This window comes from Sprattus sprattus (assembly GCF_963457725.1).
Source record: "Sprattus sprattus genome assembly, chromosome: 11".
In the NCBI taxonomy this organism is placed as follows: Eukaryota; Metazoa; Chordata; class Actinopteri; order Clupeiformes; family Clupeidae; genus Sprattus; species Sprattus sprattus.
Genome location: NC_137909.1, coordinates 14,787,962 through 14,805,489, shown reverse-complemented (window position 1 = coordinate 14,805,489; position 17,528 = coordinate 14,787,962). Strand labels below are relative to the sequence as shown.

The window sequence follows — 17,528 nt, the reverse complement described above, 5'->3', positions numbered from 1 at the left end:
CTGGAAACAATCAGAGATTGCAAATGCGAGCTTACTGTGCTCAAAAGTGCATATGTTTATAGTAGATGATAAATGGTAAAAGATAATAAAGGGAAATACTGCAGTCCAGCCTACCTTGTCCTGTATTTGTGTTTGTCTGTGTGTGTGTGTGTGTGTGTGTGTGTGTGTGTGTGTGTTGTGTGTGTGTGTGTGTGTGTGTGTGTGTGTGTGTGTGTGTTCATGAGCCTGAAGAAACATTTGAAAACCATTGTTCTTTTCCCCATACCATTTCAGATCCTTCCCAGAGTCGCAGTATGAACGACATCTCTGACACGCCCAGCACAGACCAGGTGAGGCATACACACACACACACATACACTGATTTACCCTAACGTGCATTCTGCCTTCAAGGACCCCAGTACTGTGTCATCATGATGAGAATATGTTGCTGTTGCTCGGTCAAACCCACATTCACTCTGTTCTTTGTGGCCTGGATCATCTCCATTAGATCCACTGCTAAGGACAGACCAAATGAGGGTTGATGTATAAAATATGAAATATAAAAGTCATTGGATGAGCCTGTAGCTCATGTCATGAATTAAGATCCTTGTAGTGCAATGCTGACTAAACAGACTGTTAGGAAACCAAACGTTCAAAACCAAGTTGAGAATTGAGGCATAAAACCCCTTGTTGCACACAGATCTATGATAAGGTTCTTTGTTGAACAGTAGATTTGAAAATATGCCCTGTCCCACCCCAGGAGGCGGCCATAGAGTCTAGACGAGGAGCACTCGGAAACTAGGGTGGAGGGGCAGGCAGTGTGCATTAGCGGAGTGGGCCTGAGGTACTGTATGTTCTGTTGTAAAGGGGGGGGGGGGGGGGTGTAGGGGGGCGGTTAAATTCTCATAGATCTGGGGGTGGGGGTGTAATCCTATCACAAGTTAGTGACCTACAAATGAACAGGGGGGGGGAGCCAGAGGCTGTAGCTGCTTCCCAGCTTCTCATTTTTAAACTTTTTACAGAAAACAAGTCAGACTAGAGGGATATAAGCATTAGGAGAAGTAAAGTTAAGTCACTTGCTTTTCCTTTAAGCGCCAGCCAAGGCATTTGTGGAGATTCTGAGCTTTAGCTGCTGTATTGTGGTGTTTCCACAAACTTCAAAGTAACAATGACCTCTCTCTCGTGCTCTTTCTTTTTCTTTTTTGACTCTCTCTCTGTTTCTCTCTTTCTCTCTATCATTCTCTCTATTGTCCATTCTTTTGTGTCTGAATCCCTCCATCGATCTCTCTCCTGTTCTCTGTCTCTCACACACTCCCTCTGTCTCTCTCCTTCCTTCTCTCTCTCTCTCTCTCTCTCTCTCTCTCTCTCTCTCTCTCTCTCTCAGTCCTCCATAATGAATTTCCCTTCTGAGTCTCACACCCACAACTCTCTTTCATGTTGTCCCTCTCTTAACAACCTCAGGGCTTACACACCAAGAGGGGGCATTCATGCCCAAATGTAGGTAGGGGGTAAAATAGACCCTACTAACCTCTACCTCTCACCTCAATGTGATGACTTCAAATGTAGTTCTAATATGTTGTGTAAATATTGCTACAGTATAGAAACCATGGACATAATTCACCTTAGTATGCACAGTTCAGAGCCATTAGGTTAAATTGCTTCAAGGCAGTTTTCGAAGGCAGGCATTAGGTTCAAGGCAGTTGTTTTAGCCATGGTTCTTGTCTCCTTGGTTGATGCTTGGAAATGTGTCTTCAGGTTTACCCCCTCCTTGTTATAAGCATTATGGTTTGATTCTGTTGTCTGTCTAGCTTTAAATTTAGCGTCATATACTCATGACATAATATATAGTATATACACAATAGTTTATTAGTATAATTCATATACTCATATACTAATAACAAGTGGTAGCATGTGATCAAATGTATTACTTCTTTCATTCTGTAACTGTTAGCAGCCTGCTCTGTCTCTGGCCAGTGCTGGGTCCTGTAACTGGCTGAGTCTGTGAGGGAATGAGATCAGTGTCTGGAGGGTATGGCCAGGTCTTCTCTCTGCGCTCCTGTTTCCCACGGTGTTGCCTTTGATGCTAATCCCACCGCGCCCACTTTGATGTGGCTCAGTTAACGCTCAGGGAGGGCTACCTGGAGATCGATCCTGTCCCTCCCACACCTGGGAGTCAGCAGACGTGTGAGCCTTCAGCAACAAGGACGGAGGAGGGTGGTTTAGGGTCAAAACGAGGGAAAAGATCTTGTTTATTCTCAGCCGAAAGTGAAGTGACTCTAAAAGAAGCATTAAGGGATTAAGGGGCGATTTTGACCTAAGCACTAGCCACTCCACAGCCACGTGCTACACTTGGACACACTGGTGACACAGAAAGGGGTGGTTCTCTAGGTGTTTATGTACTTATGTGTGAGCATGTGCTTTGATGTTTTTATAGAATTTGTATGTGTGTGGATGTGTTTTAGAGTACAATTATAACAGTGTGTGTATCTGTGTGTATCTGTGTGTGTGTGTGTGTGTGTATCTGTGTGTGTGTGTGTGTGTGTGTGTATGTGTGTGTGTGTGTGTGTGTGTGTGTGTGTGTGTGTGTGTGTGTGTGTGTGTGTGTGTGTGTGTGTGTGTGTGTGTGTGTGTGTATCTGTCTGTGTGTGTGCTTGTATATCTGTGTGCGTGTATATCTTCAATTTCGATATTGTGGGCTTCTGTTGAAATTGCTGTTGCGGGCCTCATGATTTTCCTACCACATGCAGTATAACAGTGTCAGTGTTCATAGACCTACTATTGACATCCTGTATGTGAATAGATCCATACACCGAGCTTCTGGTTGTTTGTCTGATGGCGTTATTGAATCAAGATACCCAAGCTGGAGACAGAGAAACATGTGCAATTAAATAGCCTGGACTCACCACTTTCAAGAGCCCTACTCTTTTTCTCTCCTTTTTAGCTGAAAAACAAGTTCATGAAGAAGATCCCTCGTGATGCAGAGGCTTCTAACGTGATGATTGGAGAGGTGGACTTCCTGGACAAGCCGTTAGTGGCCTTCGTACGATTGGCTCAGGCCACAACACTGGGCGGTCTCACTGAGGTTCCAGTGCCTACCAGGTACATCACCACTCCATCCATTACATCACACACACTGAAACAGACATCACATGTGCAGTACAAACAAGCAGCAGTTAATATCAGTGTGAAACATGACGTTCGGGTGTGTGTGAGTTTATCATGAATAAATAAGGCACGGTCTTGCACAGCTTCTGTGTCTTACACGTCACTGATTTAGAGCTCAGGTGTTGTCTATGTTTTCTGTGGAGTTACATGCATAGACAGCATGGATCGCCAATAAAAGCGTAAATCACTGAAAAAATGTTTTTTCTCACTATCTTCCAAGGTTCTTGTTCATTCTGCTTGGACCCACTGGCAAAGCCAAGTCCTACAATGAGATCGGCCGAGCCATCGCTACACTCATGGTTGACGATGTAGGTGTAAAGAGTTTGTGTGTGTGTGTGTGTGTGTGTGTGTGTGTGTGTGTATGGTGGCACAGGACTTTGGAAATGTGTTGTATCATATTATACTACTGGAGCACTTGTGTGACGGACCGAGCCTCGGTTGCCATCGAAAATGTGTGGGTTTGGCCCGAAAGCTCAGAGACAGAGTGAGGGTTCAAAACATCAGGTTTATTACTCGTCAAAATCTCTGGAGAACTGCTAGGCCTCTCAGAGGACAAAAAGCAGCAGTCTTCAGGAATATCATCTGCTAGCCTCTTAATGGGGTAGAGGACAATCACGCAGCAGTACAATCTCTATTTAAAATATCTGCTAAGCCTCTAAATGGGATAGAGGACAATCACGCAGCAGTACAATCTCTATTTAAAATATCTGCTAAGCCTCTTAGAGGGTAGAGGACAAACAATCAGCAGTTCACACATAAGGGTCCACATCAATGCACATACCTGACAAGACTTGACTAACTGAACAAGACAGAACAATGAACATATATTCACATGAGGGCCAGCATCATTTTTACACATGGGGGGGTAGACAGCAACACTAAACAATACACAATGACAAGACAGACCCCAAGACATAAACATAGCACTTCCGTACTATCAACCAAAGAACCAACCATGTAATAAATAAATACATAATGTCACAGGTTTGTAAAATCATCATAGTCAAATTATTTTAATCCTGCCAGTTGAGGCAATTAGCAGTTCTCATGAGGTGGATTCAATTGTAATCAGTGGTGTGAGTGTTTGTGTGTGGGTGTGTGTGCAAACCATGTCTGTTGGGTGCGCTTGTGGTTGCCAACATGGGGCCGGAGTGTACGGTTCATGTGCGGTCGCACCACGACCGTCACAACTTGTCTCACCTGGTCACTGTCACACACCTGCAGATTTTCAGCGATGTGGCCTACAAGGCAAGAGACCGTGACGACCTGATCGCAGGGATCGATGAATTTCTGGATGAGGTCATTGTTCTCCCACCAGGAGAGTGGGACCCCAAGATCCGCATAGAGCCCCCTAAGTCAGTCCCCTCAGCAGACATGCGGTAAGATGCCCAGGAGCTGACACTCTTTTTTTAAAGCCTGATATTCTGCATTTCACTGGGCATGCCATGAAACTACAGAGAGACTACAGAGAATTAGATTAATCTATTCTTTGACCTACTGTTGTGTAATTTAGTAGGTGGAGCTACACTCCGCTAAATGTCCAGTATGTTGTCATGAAAAAGGGGGAAGTGTTATCTTGGTCATGCTGGTTGTGTTACAGCAGCATAACTTCACTGCTACTTCCCACTCCTAAACTTAAATAACTAATTTCTCCTTCTCCTCTTCTCCTCTCCCCCTCTCCTCCTCACCGCTACTCTCATCTCCTCTTCTTTCTCCATCTTTTTACTCTGCTCTCCCTTCTCCTTTCCTCTCTCCTCTCTTTTCCTCTCCTCTCCTTTCTTCTCTCCTCCCCACTCTGTCTCTACAGTAAATCTGTGTTGAACCTAAACGAGTTGGGACAGATGAATGGAACAGCAGGAGGAGGCAGAGCCCCTGATGATGATGAGGAAATGCCCCACCCTCATGAACTAGGGGAGGAGCTAGCATTCACTGGGAGGTACTGTAGACCCCAATACAGTATGTGTTATAGTACTTTATGCATTCAACTCTTTACTAGTCATGCATAATACATCTGAACATCCACTTTCTGGTATGCATTATAGGACAACAATGCTCACACTAGACCTCTCTACTCCTACAGGTTCTGTGGAGGTCTCTATCTGGACATTAAGCGTAAGTTGCCGTTCTTGCTTAGCGACTTCTACCAGGGCTTCCACATCCAGTCGATCTCAGCCGTGCTGTTCATCTACCTTGGTACTATCACCAACGCCATCACCTTTGGAGGCCTGCTGGGGGACGCCACAGACAACTACCAGGTGCTGCTCCCATGTATCTATATTTCTCTCTCTCCATCTCTCTTTCCCTTTATCTCTGTACATTTTTCAGCTTTCCGCTTTCGTTATTTTTTCTTATTCATTCTCTCCCTGTGTTTTTTCATCTTTCATGTTTTGTTTGTTTCTTTTGCATCTTTCTTCCTGTCACTCTTTCTTTTTTATCTTTGTGTATCTCTCCTCTCGCTGTGTCTCACAGTGATTGCATTAATTATGTCATTTTCATTCCTGTATGTGACTTTTATGTTGCTCATTTAAAGGGTGTTATGGAGAGTTTCTTGGGAACGGCGTTAGCAGGGACGGTCTTCTGTCTGTTTGGTGGCCAACCCCTCATCATCCTCAGTTCGACTGGACCCATCCTTATCTTTGAAAAACTGCTCTATGAGTTTAGCAAGTGAGTGGCTTGACCTCCTAGTACAGCAGTTTAATTTTCACTTCCCATGAACACAGGTTGCTTCAGAGAGACTGTCTCACAGTTGTCTCCCTCTGTCTCACGGCTGTCTCCTTCTGTCCCATAACGGTCACACTTTGTCTCACGGCTATTTATTCCCTCTCCTCTCAGGTCAAACGGTATTGACTACATGGAGCTGCGTCTGTGGATCGGCATGCACTCGTGTGTGCAGTGTCTGGTCCTGGTGGCGACGGACGCCAGCTTCATCATCAAGTACATGACGCGCTTCACAGAGGAGGGCTTCTCCAGCCTCATCTCCTTCATCTTCATCTCGGACGCCATCAAGAAGATGGCGGGCTCTTTCAAGTACTACCCCATCAACCGTGGCTTCAAGCCCGACTACGTCACCACCTACAAGTGCGAATGCTTTGCCCCAGACCAGAGTGAGTGCGGCTTCCCCCTTGAGAAAAAAACCTTTAGTTTGAAGGGAGGGATTTGGAGTTGATAAAAGTCTCATGTGAAAGGAGGAGATAATTCTGAAGAAGTACTATGTGACAGTTTTTTTCGAATATCTGAAGGTTTTCCCATAGATCAGTTATTTGAAATATAAGCATGCAGCAAAAGTAAGAGCTTATATATAATAAATAAGTATAAGGACGTAATACCAGTATTACATGCCGGAGAAATGAAGGCACAAATTATGTTATAAGCCTGCCTCTTGCTGTTTGTGTGTTAAAAATAATTAGTTAGGTGATGAGAATGATATGAATGAATCAAACATAATGTCGTGTTGAATTCTGAAGAAAGTTTGGTGAAAGTGGTGAAAGCAGTAGGAATTCATAGTCATGACATTCAATCAGTAGCTATCGGTGTTCTTATGAGAGAATATGCACATAAAACAGGAGATCTTTCTCAGATACTGTACTTGTTTTGAAAGAGGTTTCTGCAGATATCTGACAACTGTAATTGATTTGTGTCATGTCTGTTTCTGCTGCACTCTATCTGGCTGCTGTTTGATCTGAGTGAGTATGGCAGCCTGTCAATACATTTATTTAAAGGACTGTACGTTCAGCTTAAGATTTAAAATGAGCTTTGTGATTGTAGTGTTGAAAAATGTCTGAAGAGAAGTATTCTAGTATATTTTCATGCCCTTGCAATCCCCCCCCCCAAAAAAACATGTGTTCTTTTATACTTTTCTTTCTTTCTCATATTCTTTTCGTTCTTTTGTCTCTGGTGTTTAAACAGTGGCCTCCATGATGGGAAACTTTTCAGTACCTCTTGGCCCTGATAACATGACTGAGTTGGTGAGTGGTTTAAGCCCTGGGAGAGCAGCTGGATCTCTGGGCTGGATCTGGTCCTGGTGTGGTCCATCTGCACCAGATCACGGCCAAATCCAGTTCATTGCTGTCAGCTGCCTCGTGGGCTAATTACTTTCACTGTTATATTGAGCTGCCACAAGTGCCCTGTCCTTTTGTAGAAATACTTTTACTTTAATTTTAAAAAGTCAAAAATGTTGTCCATGACTGCTCCATGGCCTAACCTCATAATACCTCGTTGGGCTCTCGGGTCACGTTCTTGTGTTTTGGGCAGTTTTTATTCTTTCTCTCTCTTCCCATTTTTATCTCTCCTCCTGTTGCTGCCTCCCTGTTCCCTTGCCGTGGGTGCTGCAGTATAACATGACAGGTCTTGACTGGAGCCAGCTCAGTAAGAAAGAGTGCATCAAGTATGGTGGCGAACTGGTGGGCCAGTCATGCAAGTACGTGCCGGACTTGGCCCTCATGTCCTTCATCCTCTTCTTCGGGACCTACTCCATGACCGTCTCGCTCAAGAAGTTCAAGGGCAGCCGCTACTTCCCCACCAAGGTTTGGGAAAGGGGGTGGTCGAACGGCACAGCTTGACCTGCTAGGCAGGGATTTGGGTGGTTCAGTGGGTAGGGATTAGTGTTACCATTAGTGTCCATTTCAGTGAATCCCCATCCCTTTATTAAACCCATGAGAAAGCTGCTGACACTCAGATAGAATCCTTCTCCTGCTCGCTCCCTGCCTCTCCTGACTCCTTTGTGTCTGGTGTTTTAGGTGCGCGCCCTGATAGGAGATTTTTCCATCATCATCTCCATCCTTGTGTTCTGTGGCCTGGACCACCTGCTATCCCTGGAGACTCCCAAACTGCATGTCCCCACAGAGATTAAGGTCTGACCCTGCCCCCTTCCCCCCCCCCCCCTCTATGCTGGTCTGACCCCCACCCCCCATGCTGGTCCAACCAGCCTCTCTTTCTGCTCTTCTCCAGTGTCCTCTCTCACTGTATTCTGGCTCGACCCGAACTTCTCCCTTCTCTCTCCCACTGTTGTTCAACCCAGCCTAACCCTCTCCCTTATCCTTTCCTGTGAATTGAGGTTCGACCCCAGCTTATCCCATCTCTCTCCCATCATTATGCTGGTCTGACCTGTCTCCCTGCCTGAAATCAACACTGTTGCAGCAAGGGGTTTGGACCTTGTGACAAATATAGAAGTGGCTTCATTTGTATGTTCTTTGCATCACCTTTGCATGTGGCGAGCCAATCTATCATATCCCTTGAACTCTCTTCACTAAAATGTGAACACTATGGCATCATAACTCTTACAGTAGGTCTGTGCACTTGGATGCTTGTATGCCTTCTAAGGCTTTTTATTTCTTTGACAAAGAGACATCTTTTAAGTAAAACTCACACAGTTCTGATGGTTGTTCATCAGGACATAGTCTGGTTTTTCACATCAGAATATTGTGTTTGCAGTGTGTATCCCACAAAAAATTGAGTAAAATGCTTAAAACATTAAGGTCTGTATTGGCTTGTGTTGCATTTTTCAACATGCATGTAATACCACAAATCAAGTGGTAGCAACAGGTTCAGTAATATCTCCTGATTATGCATTCTAACATCTTTTCCTTCCTTTTATTCTGTTTTCTATTTTTTCCTCATCTATTTTCTGATTCTAACTGTAACCTCTCCACACATTTCATGGTGTTGTGTGTCTAGCTTCGTAAGCTCATCAGTGATTTCAGCATCTTCATGTCAATCATGACCTTTGTGGGCCTTGACATGCTCATGGGTCTTGCGACGCCTAAGCTAATCGTTCCAACGGAGTTTAAGGTATGTGACCACAGAGTCCTCCTGAGCATGCATGACTGACAACTCTGATTCGGTTTGCTTTGGTGAGCTAGTAGAATAGTGTGTAGAATAGAGAATAGAGTGTATCTCTCACCCACACATTTAATCTGTATTATTTTTTTAACTTAAAAGTAAACGTGTTTTTTGTTATTATCTATTGCATCATGTGGCTGTCATAGAATTCGAATTCAATGTAGAAAGAGTTAGAATGCAGAGTTAGAATGCAGTCAGTAACATCATAAAGAAACAGCGGTTGAGGTAAAGATATAGCTGAAATAGTGTAATTAAAACAAAACCTCAAAGCTGTATACCAGATGGACAGCAAATGCACTTTGGGTAGGGATAATGGAAATAAAACGAGACTTTGGAGAAAGATGACAGTTGACCCTCCCCCTCTGCCTCCTCCAGCCCACTAGGTCAGACCGGGGCTGGATCATCATGCCCTTCGGGAAGAACCCGTGGTGGGTGTACGTGGCCAGCGCTGTTCCTGCACTGCTGGTCACCATCCTCATCTTCATGGACCAGCAGATCAGCGCTGTCATTGTCAACCGCAAAGAGAACAAACTAAAGGTAGAGAACTGTGTGAGGTGTTGATCTGCCTCTTCTGTTTGCTGTCTGTTTATGAATATGTGTCTTTCTGTTCTCGAGTATGTCTGTCTATGTTATGGCTTGACTTTGTGTCTTTGTTGTCTACTGGTCTTCCTGTTCCTCCTCTCTGTCAAAGACTGAAGGCCAGTGGATATGATCAGTACGCTTACATACGTGGTGTCTCTGTCTGCCTCTGTGTTTGCTTGTCTCTCTCTCATCGTTTTTACCTCTCTCTCTCTCTCTATGTGTATCAGACAAATATATATATGTATATTTATATCCCCTCCCCTCTCCTTCTGAACGAGAGGGATTGTGGGTACCACCTAGATCTCTGTGTTGTTGTTTTGTTTAGCAAACTGTCTGTCTCTGTGTTTGTCTGTTTCTATCTGGCAAGTTGTCTGTCTCTCTTTGTTTGTTGGTCTGTCTCTCTCTCTCAATCTTTCCCACCTCTTTCTCTCTGAGACAAAAGGACGGTGGGTACCATTTTGGCCTGATCTAGGCTTGTCTTTCTCCGTCTGTCTCTCAGTTTTCTCTATGTTGGTCTTTCTCTATACCATCTGACCACCTGTCTCCCCCCCCCCCCTCGAGACAGAAGGGCTGTGGGTACCATCTGGACCTGTTCTGGGTGGGCCTCCTGATGGCGGCATGCTCCTTCATGGGGTTGCCATGGTATGTGGCCGCTACTGTCATCTCCATAGCCCACATCGACTCCCTCAAGATGGAGAGTGAGTCGAGCGCACCAGGAGAACAGCCACAGTTCCTGGGAGTTCGGTAAGATAACCCAGTTAATTACTGACAGACCGATAATAAATGAGGAAATCATCAGAGGAATAGAGTAAGGGTAGGGTAATCAATAAAGTATGATATCTATCTATCTGTCGATCTATCAATTAATGTATCTATCTATCTATCACTCTATCTACATGTCTATGTAAACAATGCTCCTTGCAAATGGTGCTACATGAATAAAGACAATGGAAATTAGTTTAAAGGGCTTTCCACACTACCAACAATAACTATAATGAAAACTGTAATTATAGCGATATGAGTGTCAACACTGACCAACTATAGGCAAAACCTCTCCGAAATGTAATTCATGTTTTCATTTGATACCTTTAAAATTGTGAGTGACTGCCCAACGATATCATTCTTCATGTCATTCTTATTATAGTGTGTGGTGCGCAAGTTGCCATGGTTATGAGCTAGAGCGATATCTAAAACTATAGTATTCACAGTTACTGTTTAAGTTGTTGCTTGCTGTGTGAATGGGCCTCCTGAATTGATGCATGGAGATAATTCATGGAGTTACTTTTTTGTGTGCAGGGAACAGAGAGTGACAGGGATTCTGGTGTTTGTGTTGACTGGAGCCTCCATCTTTCTCGCTCCCGTTCTAAAGGTGAGACTACATCTGCAGCGAATGCAGCCCTAAAAGGAATACCCTACAATTCACTAAAATGAAATAAGATGTAGAACAATTAAGGTTAAGAATAAAAAAGAGCAAGAATAGTCTGCATTGTAATAATAATTCAAAAATGGGACTATAACAATAACCCTACAGGATCACTGATCACCCTTTTTGTTTGTGCTTGTCTATCAGTACATTCCCATGCCTGTTCTCTATGGAGTGTTCCTGTATATGGGGGTGGCATCTCTAAATGGCATTCAGGTACAAATAATTCAAGTAGAGAAACAGTGTGTGTGTGTGTGTGTGTGTGTGTGTTTGTGTGTGGACATGAATCTGTGTGTGTATGAGGGAATTAAGTGTCTACATGAATCTGTGTGTATGAGAGGATTAAGTATCTACATGAATCTGTGTGTGTATGAGAGGATTAAGTATCTACATGAATCTGTGTGTGTATGAGAGGATTAAGTATCTACATGAATCTGTGTGTGTATGAGAGGATTAAGTATCTACATGAATCTGTGTGTGTATGAGAGAATTAAGTGTCTACATGAATCTGCCCACAGTTCTGGGAGAGGATTAAGCTGTACCTCATGCCTTCCAAGCACCAGCCAGACTTCACCTTTCTGCGGCACGTGCCCCTGCGGCGGGTCCACCTCTTCACCCTGGTACAGATCACGTGTCTGGCCGTACTCTGGATCCTCAAGTCCACCATGGCCGCCATCGTATTCCCAGTCATGGTGCGTAGCATCTGTCTGTCCCTAATGTCTTATATTTCTCTATCAAGATGAGATGTATTCCACACCAAATAACAGTCAACAGAGGTAATAGGTGGTTTGGATCCTGCCCTTATGTTGAACAGATTTACATCAGGTCAGAGGCTGATGTGTTTCAGAATTCACTTCTTCCTGCCGCACCAGACATGCTTCATGTCATGATAGGCCTGTGTCCCTGGAGATTAGACCACTGCATTCACAGTAATGGTGGGTAATCTGGCTGTGTGGCCCCAGATAGGAGGCAGCTCTGGATTGCCCTTAGGCCTTGTCTGGCCCTCATTCCGACAGACACAGATGGGGGTATTACTTTGTGATTGCCTGACTCTGAACGAGACTGTTCCATTCCCAGTCATGGAGCATGTTCTTTCCACCTTTCCACTCAGACATTATATTCTCGGGCATGATGGGCACTCTCAGTCTAGATAGACAGATAGATAGATAGATAGATAGATAGATAGAAATGAAATTTATATTGGCAGTCATGTGCTCTTTTTCTGTGCACTATAACACTGTAGTGGCAATCATGAAGGGAGGCCACTGGCAGCCGCGATACCATTAGTGTCTTATTGATTCTGTGTGTTTCCTAGTAGTGTCCGGCTTTATAGAGTGAGGCCTTTCGAATTGTGTTCATTGATGTACTATTGATTCACTGTATTTTTTTCACACTTTTCTTTGCTGAGGGGGATTTAATTAGAATTAGCGATTATGTTTAATCATTCAGAAATATCAGGCTGAAAATTCCTGAGGGAAGAAAGCTTTTGGTTTAAAACTTATTCAAACAACAAAAAGGTTTGTGTAAATTCATGGTAATCTTAAACTTCACAACTACACATTTTCACTTTTTATCAGATTCTGGGGCTGATGGTAGTACGGAAGCTTCTAGACTACATGTTCTCTCAGCACGACCTGGCCTGGCTGGACGACATCCTCCCTGAGAAGGACAAGAAGAAGAAAGAGGACAAGAAGAAGGGCAAAGCTGCAGAGCAGGACAGCGACGAGGAGGTGAGCCACCAAATAACACCTACAATCTCTTCAGAGTCTCAACTAACACACTCACACGGTAGCTAGCACTGTAGCTAGCCCTTTAGCAATTAAGCTTCCCACACCTAATGTGTTTTAAAGCAGCATAATACTCCCCAAACCATTATTCCATCTGTTAATTCTCTCTGTTGTTGGTGTGTGTTGTCACTAATCTTTACTATTAATATCTCTCTCCTTTTGCCCCGCAGTGTTGCTGAAAAGGCACTGTATACCCATTACAATTACAGTCTGTATGTCTTTATCCCTTCTTTCTGTTTCCCAGAACTCCTCCGTGTAGCCTCTTGATTCTGTCCTTTCATCTGGCTGGTGTCTGTTTGGCTTTTTTACTCCAGCTGTTTGCTTAGATTTACTCAAGTCAGAATTACACAAACCTGGACCCGCTGAGCCCTGGCCACGCTCTCTTTATCCCCAGCATGTGTTCCATCCTACGTCTGAGTGTGTGATAGTTTGGGACAGTGACAGTGTGTGTGTATTTTTGTGCACGTGTTTGTGTGAGTGTGTGTGTGTGTTTTTGCTGGTGCATTAAAATGAATGGCTTCTTGCTTTGTGTACGTGAGCCTGTTTGTGTGTGTGTGTGTATGTGTGTCTCTGTGAGCCTGTTTGTGTGTGTGTGTGTATGTGAGCCTGTTTGCGTGTGTGTGTGTGTGTGTGTCCATTTGTCATTTGGTCATGCATGCTGATTGATTAAATATATGTACCCTTCCCCTTGCCCCTGTCCACACCAACAAAAGGCAAAGTGTCCCAAAGAAACCCCTCCCTCTGTGAAGATTCCCATGGAAACTATGGATCCACCAGTTTACCCCACCTCTAGTCCCGCCTCTCCTCCCTCTGACCCTCCTACGTCTAACTGTGAGTAAACAAGTGCAGTAGAAGGCCCCTCCCCCAAATCCCAGCCATTTAAGTCAGCAACATTTAAAGACTTCTCAATGAACATACAACAGACAACAAATAAACCGTGCTTCGTTGGAAATTATACATGGCCTCCATCTAGGTTACCAACTAACTCAAAGTAATCATAATTTCACTTCACGCATGAATAAGATCTGACTTTTGAGAAAACATTGGTGTGTAAAATATATGAGGGAAAGAGGATTTTTTTCAATTTTCCCTTGGTGGTCTTCATATTGATTTGATTCAGAGAGTCAAATGAATCATCAAGCCATTTGCTGTATGTTTAGTTGTGATTGGTAGAGCTCAGAATGTTAAATATAAACCAGACCATGAACTAACTTACTTTCTCTTTTTCTGTTTCTCTTTTTTATCTTTTCTTTGTTTTTCACTTTTGTCTCTGTGTTTGTCCATCACAACCTGTTTTTCTGATCTCTGTGTGTGTGTATAGAAGCATCAATCTCGATCCCCTGATGATGCCGATCTGGACCGCAGGTACTGTGTGCTCAAACTGCACGTGCCCTACAGTGACCTCATGCACCCACCTGAAAACCCAACAGACTGGGGAGCATACAGCACGATCGACACCAGCCACAGACTTTAGCACACACACACACACACACACACACGCACAAACTTGCAACAAACATGCAAACAAATGCAGTGTCATGTACATACACATGTGAATATGTGAACAAACCTGCTTATTAAGGCCCTCATACATACTAATACACACCTACATAACCATAGGCCTTACACCAAACTTACATCTTTGAGTTGCACCCAAATGAATTAGCATTAGAACATATATACATGTACAATATTTACTATACCTCAGTTCATTGTGCTGCTTGAGTTACCACAGTTTTCTCAGTGCACCCACATAGACATACTTCCACCATTTAAACTCACAGCACTCAGTGTGAGGTCTGGCCACTTGTATACTTCTGGCTGCTCAAGAAACTGGGGTTGCTGTCGTTATTCTAGCAGTACAGATATGCAGTTTGCTTTGATGTCTTCATCATGCTATTTTATATTTGCACAATCTATGCTTAATTGATCAATGCTAGTCTCAAGCAGACTTCACAGTTACAATGAGTAGAAATGTTATGGTAGCAACACATAGATTTAGAGATTGTGTAGATTGTAGTTAAAGATGAATTGATATGGTATTAAACATTGCAACACATCATAAAAACACAAGGTGTGTTGGTATTGTGATGGGTATAACGTTGATCAAACCTAATCAGTTTGACTACTTTTGTACAGTTCTCATTAGGACATTTCATATTTTATTTGTCCTTGTGTCTGGTCTTTCAATGTAAATATTGTTTGAAATGCTCGAAAAACCTGTAGACCAGTCATGGAAGAATTCAGTGAACTCACTATGGCGATTCATTTTACCTGTTTCTTTTAGTCATAAACTAAAAGATTCAAACAGAAAGAAAATGATGGACTATGGATGTTTGAAAGGAGTCATTTTAAATTCAAATTCAAAGTGTGACAGTAAAATCTAATAAAAAAAAACCTTCCTCTCTCTCGTAGTGCAGAACTGTGTTCCAACAGTGAAACACCACATTTTTGTGTTTGTTTTTTTCCTGCCCCTGAAAGCAATGCAGAGTCCTTGGGTTTTCTTTATAATCTTTGTGTATGTATTCATCTGGTGTTTGTTGGTATTGTTTGTTCTGTTTTTTGTATATACAAATATTTAAAATAGTTCAATGTTTGAAATTGTGAACCAAACTACAATATGTACCTAATAACATTAAAGATCAAACGTCTAATTGAGGTTTTTGAGAGAGTGTTATTTGAAGCCTTCTTGACTTGCTGTCACTGTGACTTCTGGGCTCAATTTTCAAGTCACATTTTCCAAATGTACTTTGGACATTTGGTGTTGGTATCCTTTTAAGAAAAAAAATAATTCTAGAGATTTGATGTCAGTGATTCCAAGAAAGCGCCACAAGGTCTAAACATTGAAAATCTGAAACCTTTGGGAAATCAAGCCCTCTAATGTTCACTCTGTTATGGTGTTTCTGAGTGAGTAGAGCTTTCAGTGATGCTCAGTTAGTATTTCAAAATGACCTTAGAAGCCTTCCACAAACACTTTACACAAGGTGTGTCCTCTTATGCCCTCCCACCACTCTGCAGAGTAGTGTCTGTGATGGTTGTCATGGCAACATAGCATCTCATTGCTTTAAGGTTAGTTTGGTTGGACAGGACGACTTTGTGCCATAGTGTGATCTTTTGATCAGTATTACTCTAAAGAGTGTTTATGAACAGGACATAGAAAGATATTGGATCATACTGGAACTATTTATATTTGTGTTGTTGTTTTTGTTGTTGTTTTTAAAATATTGACCATGTAGCCATGTAGCGATGCATTTCCCAACCAATCTAACCATGGACTTTTCATAAATAACACTCAGTTTCAGTTTCAGTTTCAGTTTCAGTGTATGCGCCCCATGTTTTCCCTCAGTGTCTGACTGCTTTGAGTGCCTAGTAGCAGAACCCCATCTTCCTGCATCTTCCCCATTGTTCTCCCCCATGTCTTCAGGCAGCAGCTAACTTGGGGACGGATCTAGCCATCAGCAGGCGTGGTTCAGGCAGGACTGGGCCAGCTTGGTGCTGGATCTGTCCCTGAGTCACCCGCTCTCTTGAGCTTCCTGTGAATAGACTGGCTGTTTCTCAGTCACGTCTCACCTGCATTGCTTCTCAGGGAGTGTGGTAGTGACCAGAGGTCACAACAATAAGGGGGAAAAGTTTTATGACTAAGACTGGAACCGGTCCTATTTCAGCTGTGTTTCTGTGCATTGAAATGGCTGGTTGAAATGTGTCAAATAAGGGTGCCCCTGGTGTAGAGAATTTATGTAAAATTGCAAACTGCTATTTTTTACTGTTGGATTATATCTGTGATATGTTAATTCAAATTTGTGAGTACCTTCGGTTTCAGCTCTGCACAGTGCAGTCTTCCTCCCAGAGCTCAGCGGTGAGGTGGAACTGGAGCTCCCATCGTAGCCCTCCTGCACTCCTTCTCTCTGTCTTGCAAATGAAACCATGCTGTTCTCTTCTCTCCCCTTTGCTATCTGGCTATCCTTTCTGGCTACTGCGTCCTTGCAATGCGTGTGCATGGGTATGCGTGTGTGTGTGTGCACTCACAAGAGAGTTTGTGTTCTCTTGTGTGTGTGGGTGTATGCCTTAAAGCAAGTGGGTAGGTGTCTTCTGAGAAAATGAAAGTGACATTCAGAGTGAGAGATAGAGACAGAGAGGGAGAGAGAAAGCAGTACGTCATGAGAAGAAGTGAGAGAGAAATAGACAGACAGTGGGAGAGAAAGAGAGGAAGCGAGTGCATGAGTTGTAACATAGGCTTCCTGCTGCTATTCCCCAGCCTCACCCTGCACCTGAAGATCTCCTGCCCCCCCTCCCCGGCTCAGGCCCCCGCCCATCAGCTGCAGGCCACCGGCCCCCTGCCACAGGTCAGGATCCAGGTGGACTCGGACTCCGAGGACACCGACCTTCATCATCGCCCTTATCCTCATCTTCATTCTCGCAGGCCGAGGGACCTGGACTATGGCACCCAGCTATAGCCTCTTGAGAGCGAGAGAGAGCCTCCTCACCAGACACCACTGCGCGTCAGCAACTAACCAGGGATAGGCCTCTCAAAAGTGGGTTTGCACAACCACCATGTTGACAAGGAGAAAAAGAATGCTCCCTTTTAATGCATTTAATGGTGGAAGCTGCACAATGATGTTTTTGGGAAACACACCCAAGGCCTGGTTTCCAAAAAGCATAGCTAAAGGCGCCATGTGCAGAAAAAAGAGAAAGAAATAGGCGGTGCAAGCATTCTCCATCACATCCTAGCCACTGACTGTAGAGCAGCTTCAGTC

The 17,528-nt window shown here is 43.6% G+C and overlaps 1 protein-coding gene across 1 annotated transcript in view; it reads left to right on the top strand.

The window, feature by feature from the left end:
- slc4a5b (solute carrier family 4 member 5b) overlaps positions 1-17,228 on the top strand; it is a gene marked incomplete at both ends in the record, with an annotated part of 30,500 nt that extends 13,272 nt beyond the window's left edge. The window contains 22 exons of the mRNA XM_080847480.1: positions 274-329; positions 2,921-3,078; positions 3,365-3,452; positions 4,369-4,523; positions 4,952-5,080; positions 5,225-5,399; positions 5,675-5,808; positions 5,977-6,248; positions 7,051-7,109; positions 7,476-7,667; positions 7,881-7,994; positions 8,818-8,931; positions 9,358-9,519; positions 10,130-10,308; positions 10,861-10,933; positions 11,135-11,203; positions 11,506-11,679; positions 12,565-12,717; positions 13,488-13,605; positions 13,798-13,820; positions 14,096-14,139; positions 17,030-17,228. Coding sequence (XP_080703606.1) covers positions 274-329; positions 2,921-3,078; positions 3,365-3,452; positions 4,369-4,523; positions 4,952-5,080; positions 5,225-5,399; positions 5,675-5,808; positions 5,977-6,248; positions 7,051-7,109; positions 7,476-7,667; positions 7,881-7,994; positions 8,818-8,931; positions 9,358-9,519; positions 10,130-10,308; positions 10,861-10,933; positions 11,135-11,203; positions 11,506-11,679; positions 12,565-12,717; positions 13,488-13,605; positions 13,798-13,820; positions 14,096-14,139; positions 17,030-17,228 — 2,840 coding nt within the window. The remainder of the gene's footprint in view (positions 1-273; positions 330-2,920; positions 3,079-3,364; positions 3,453-4,368; positions 4,524-4,951; positions 5,081-5,224; positions 5,400-5,674; positions 5,809-5,976; positions 6,249-7,050; positions 7,110-7,475; positions 7,668-7,880; positions 7,995-8,817; positions 8,932-9,357; positions 9,520-10,129; positions 10,309-10,860; positions 10,934-11,134; positions 11,204-11,505; positions 11,680-12,564; positions 12,718-13,487; positions 13,606-13,797; positions 13,821-14,095; positions 14,140-17,029) is intronic.
- Between the last annotated feature and the right edge of the window lie 300 nt (positions 17,229-17,528).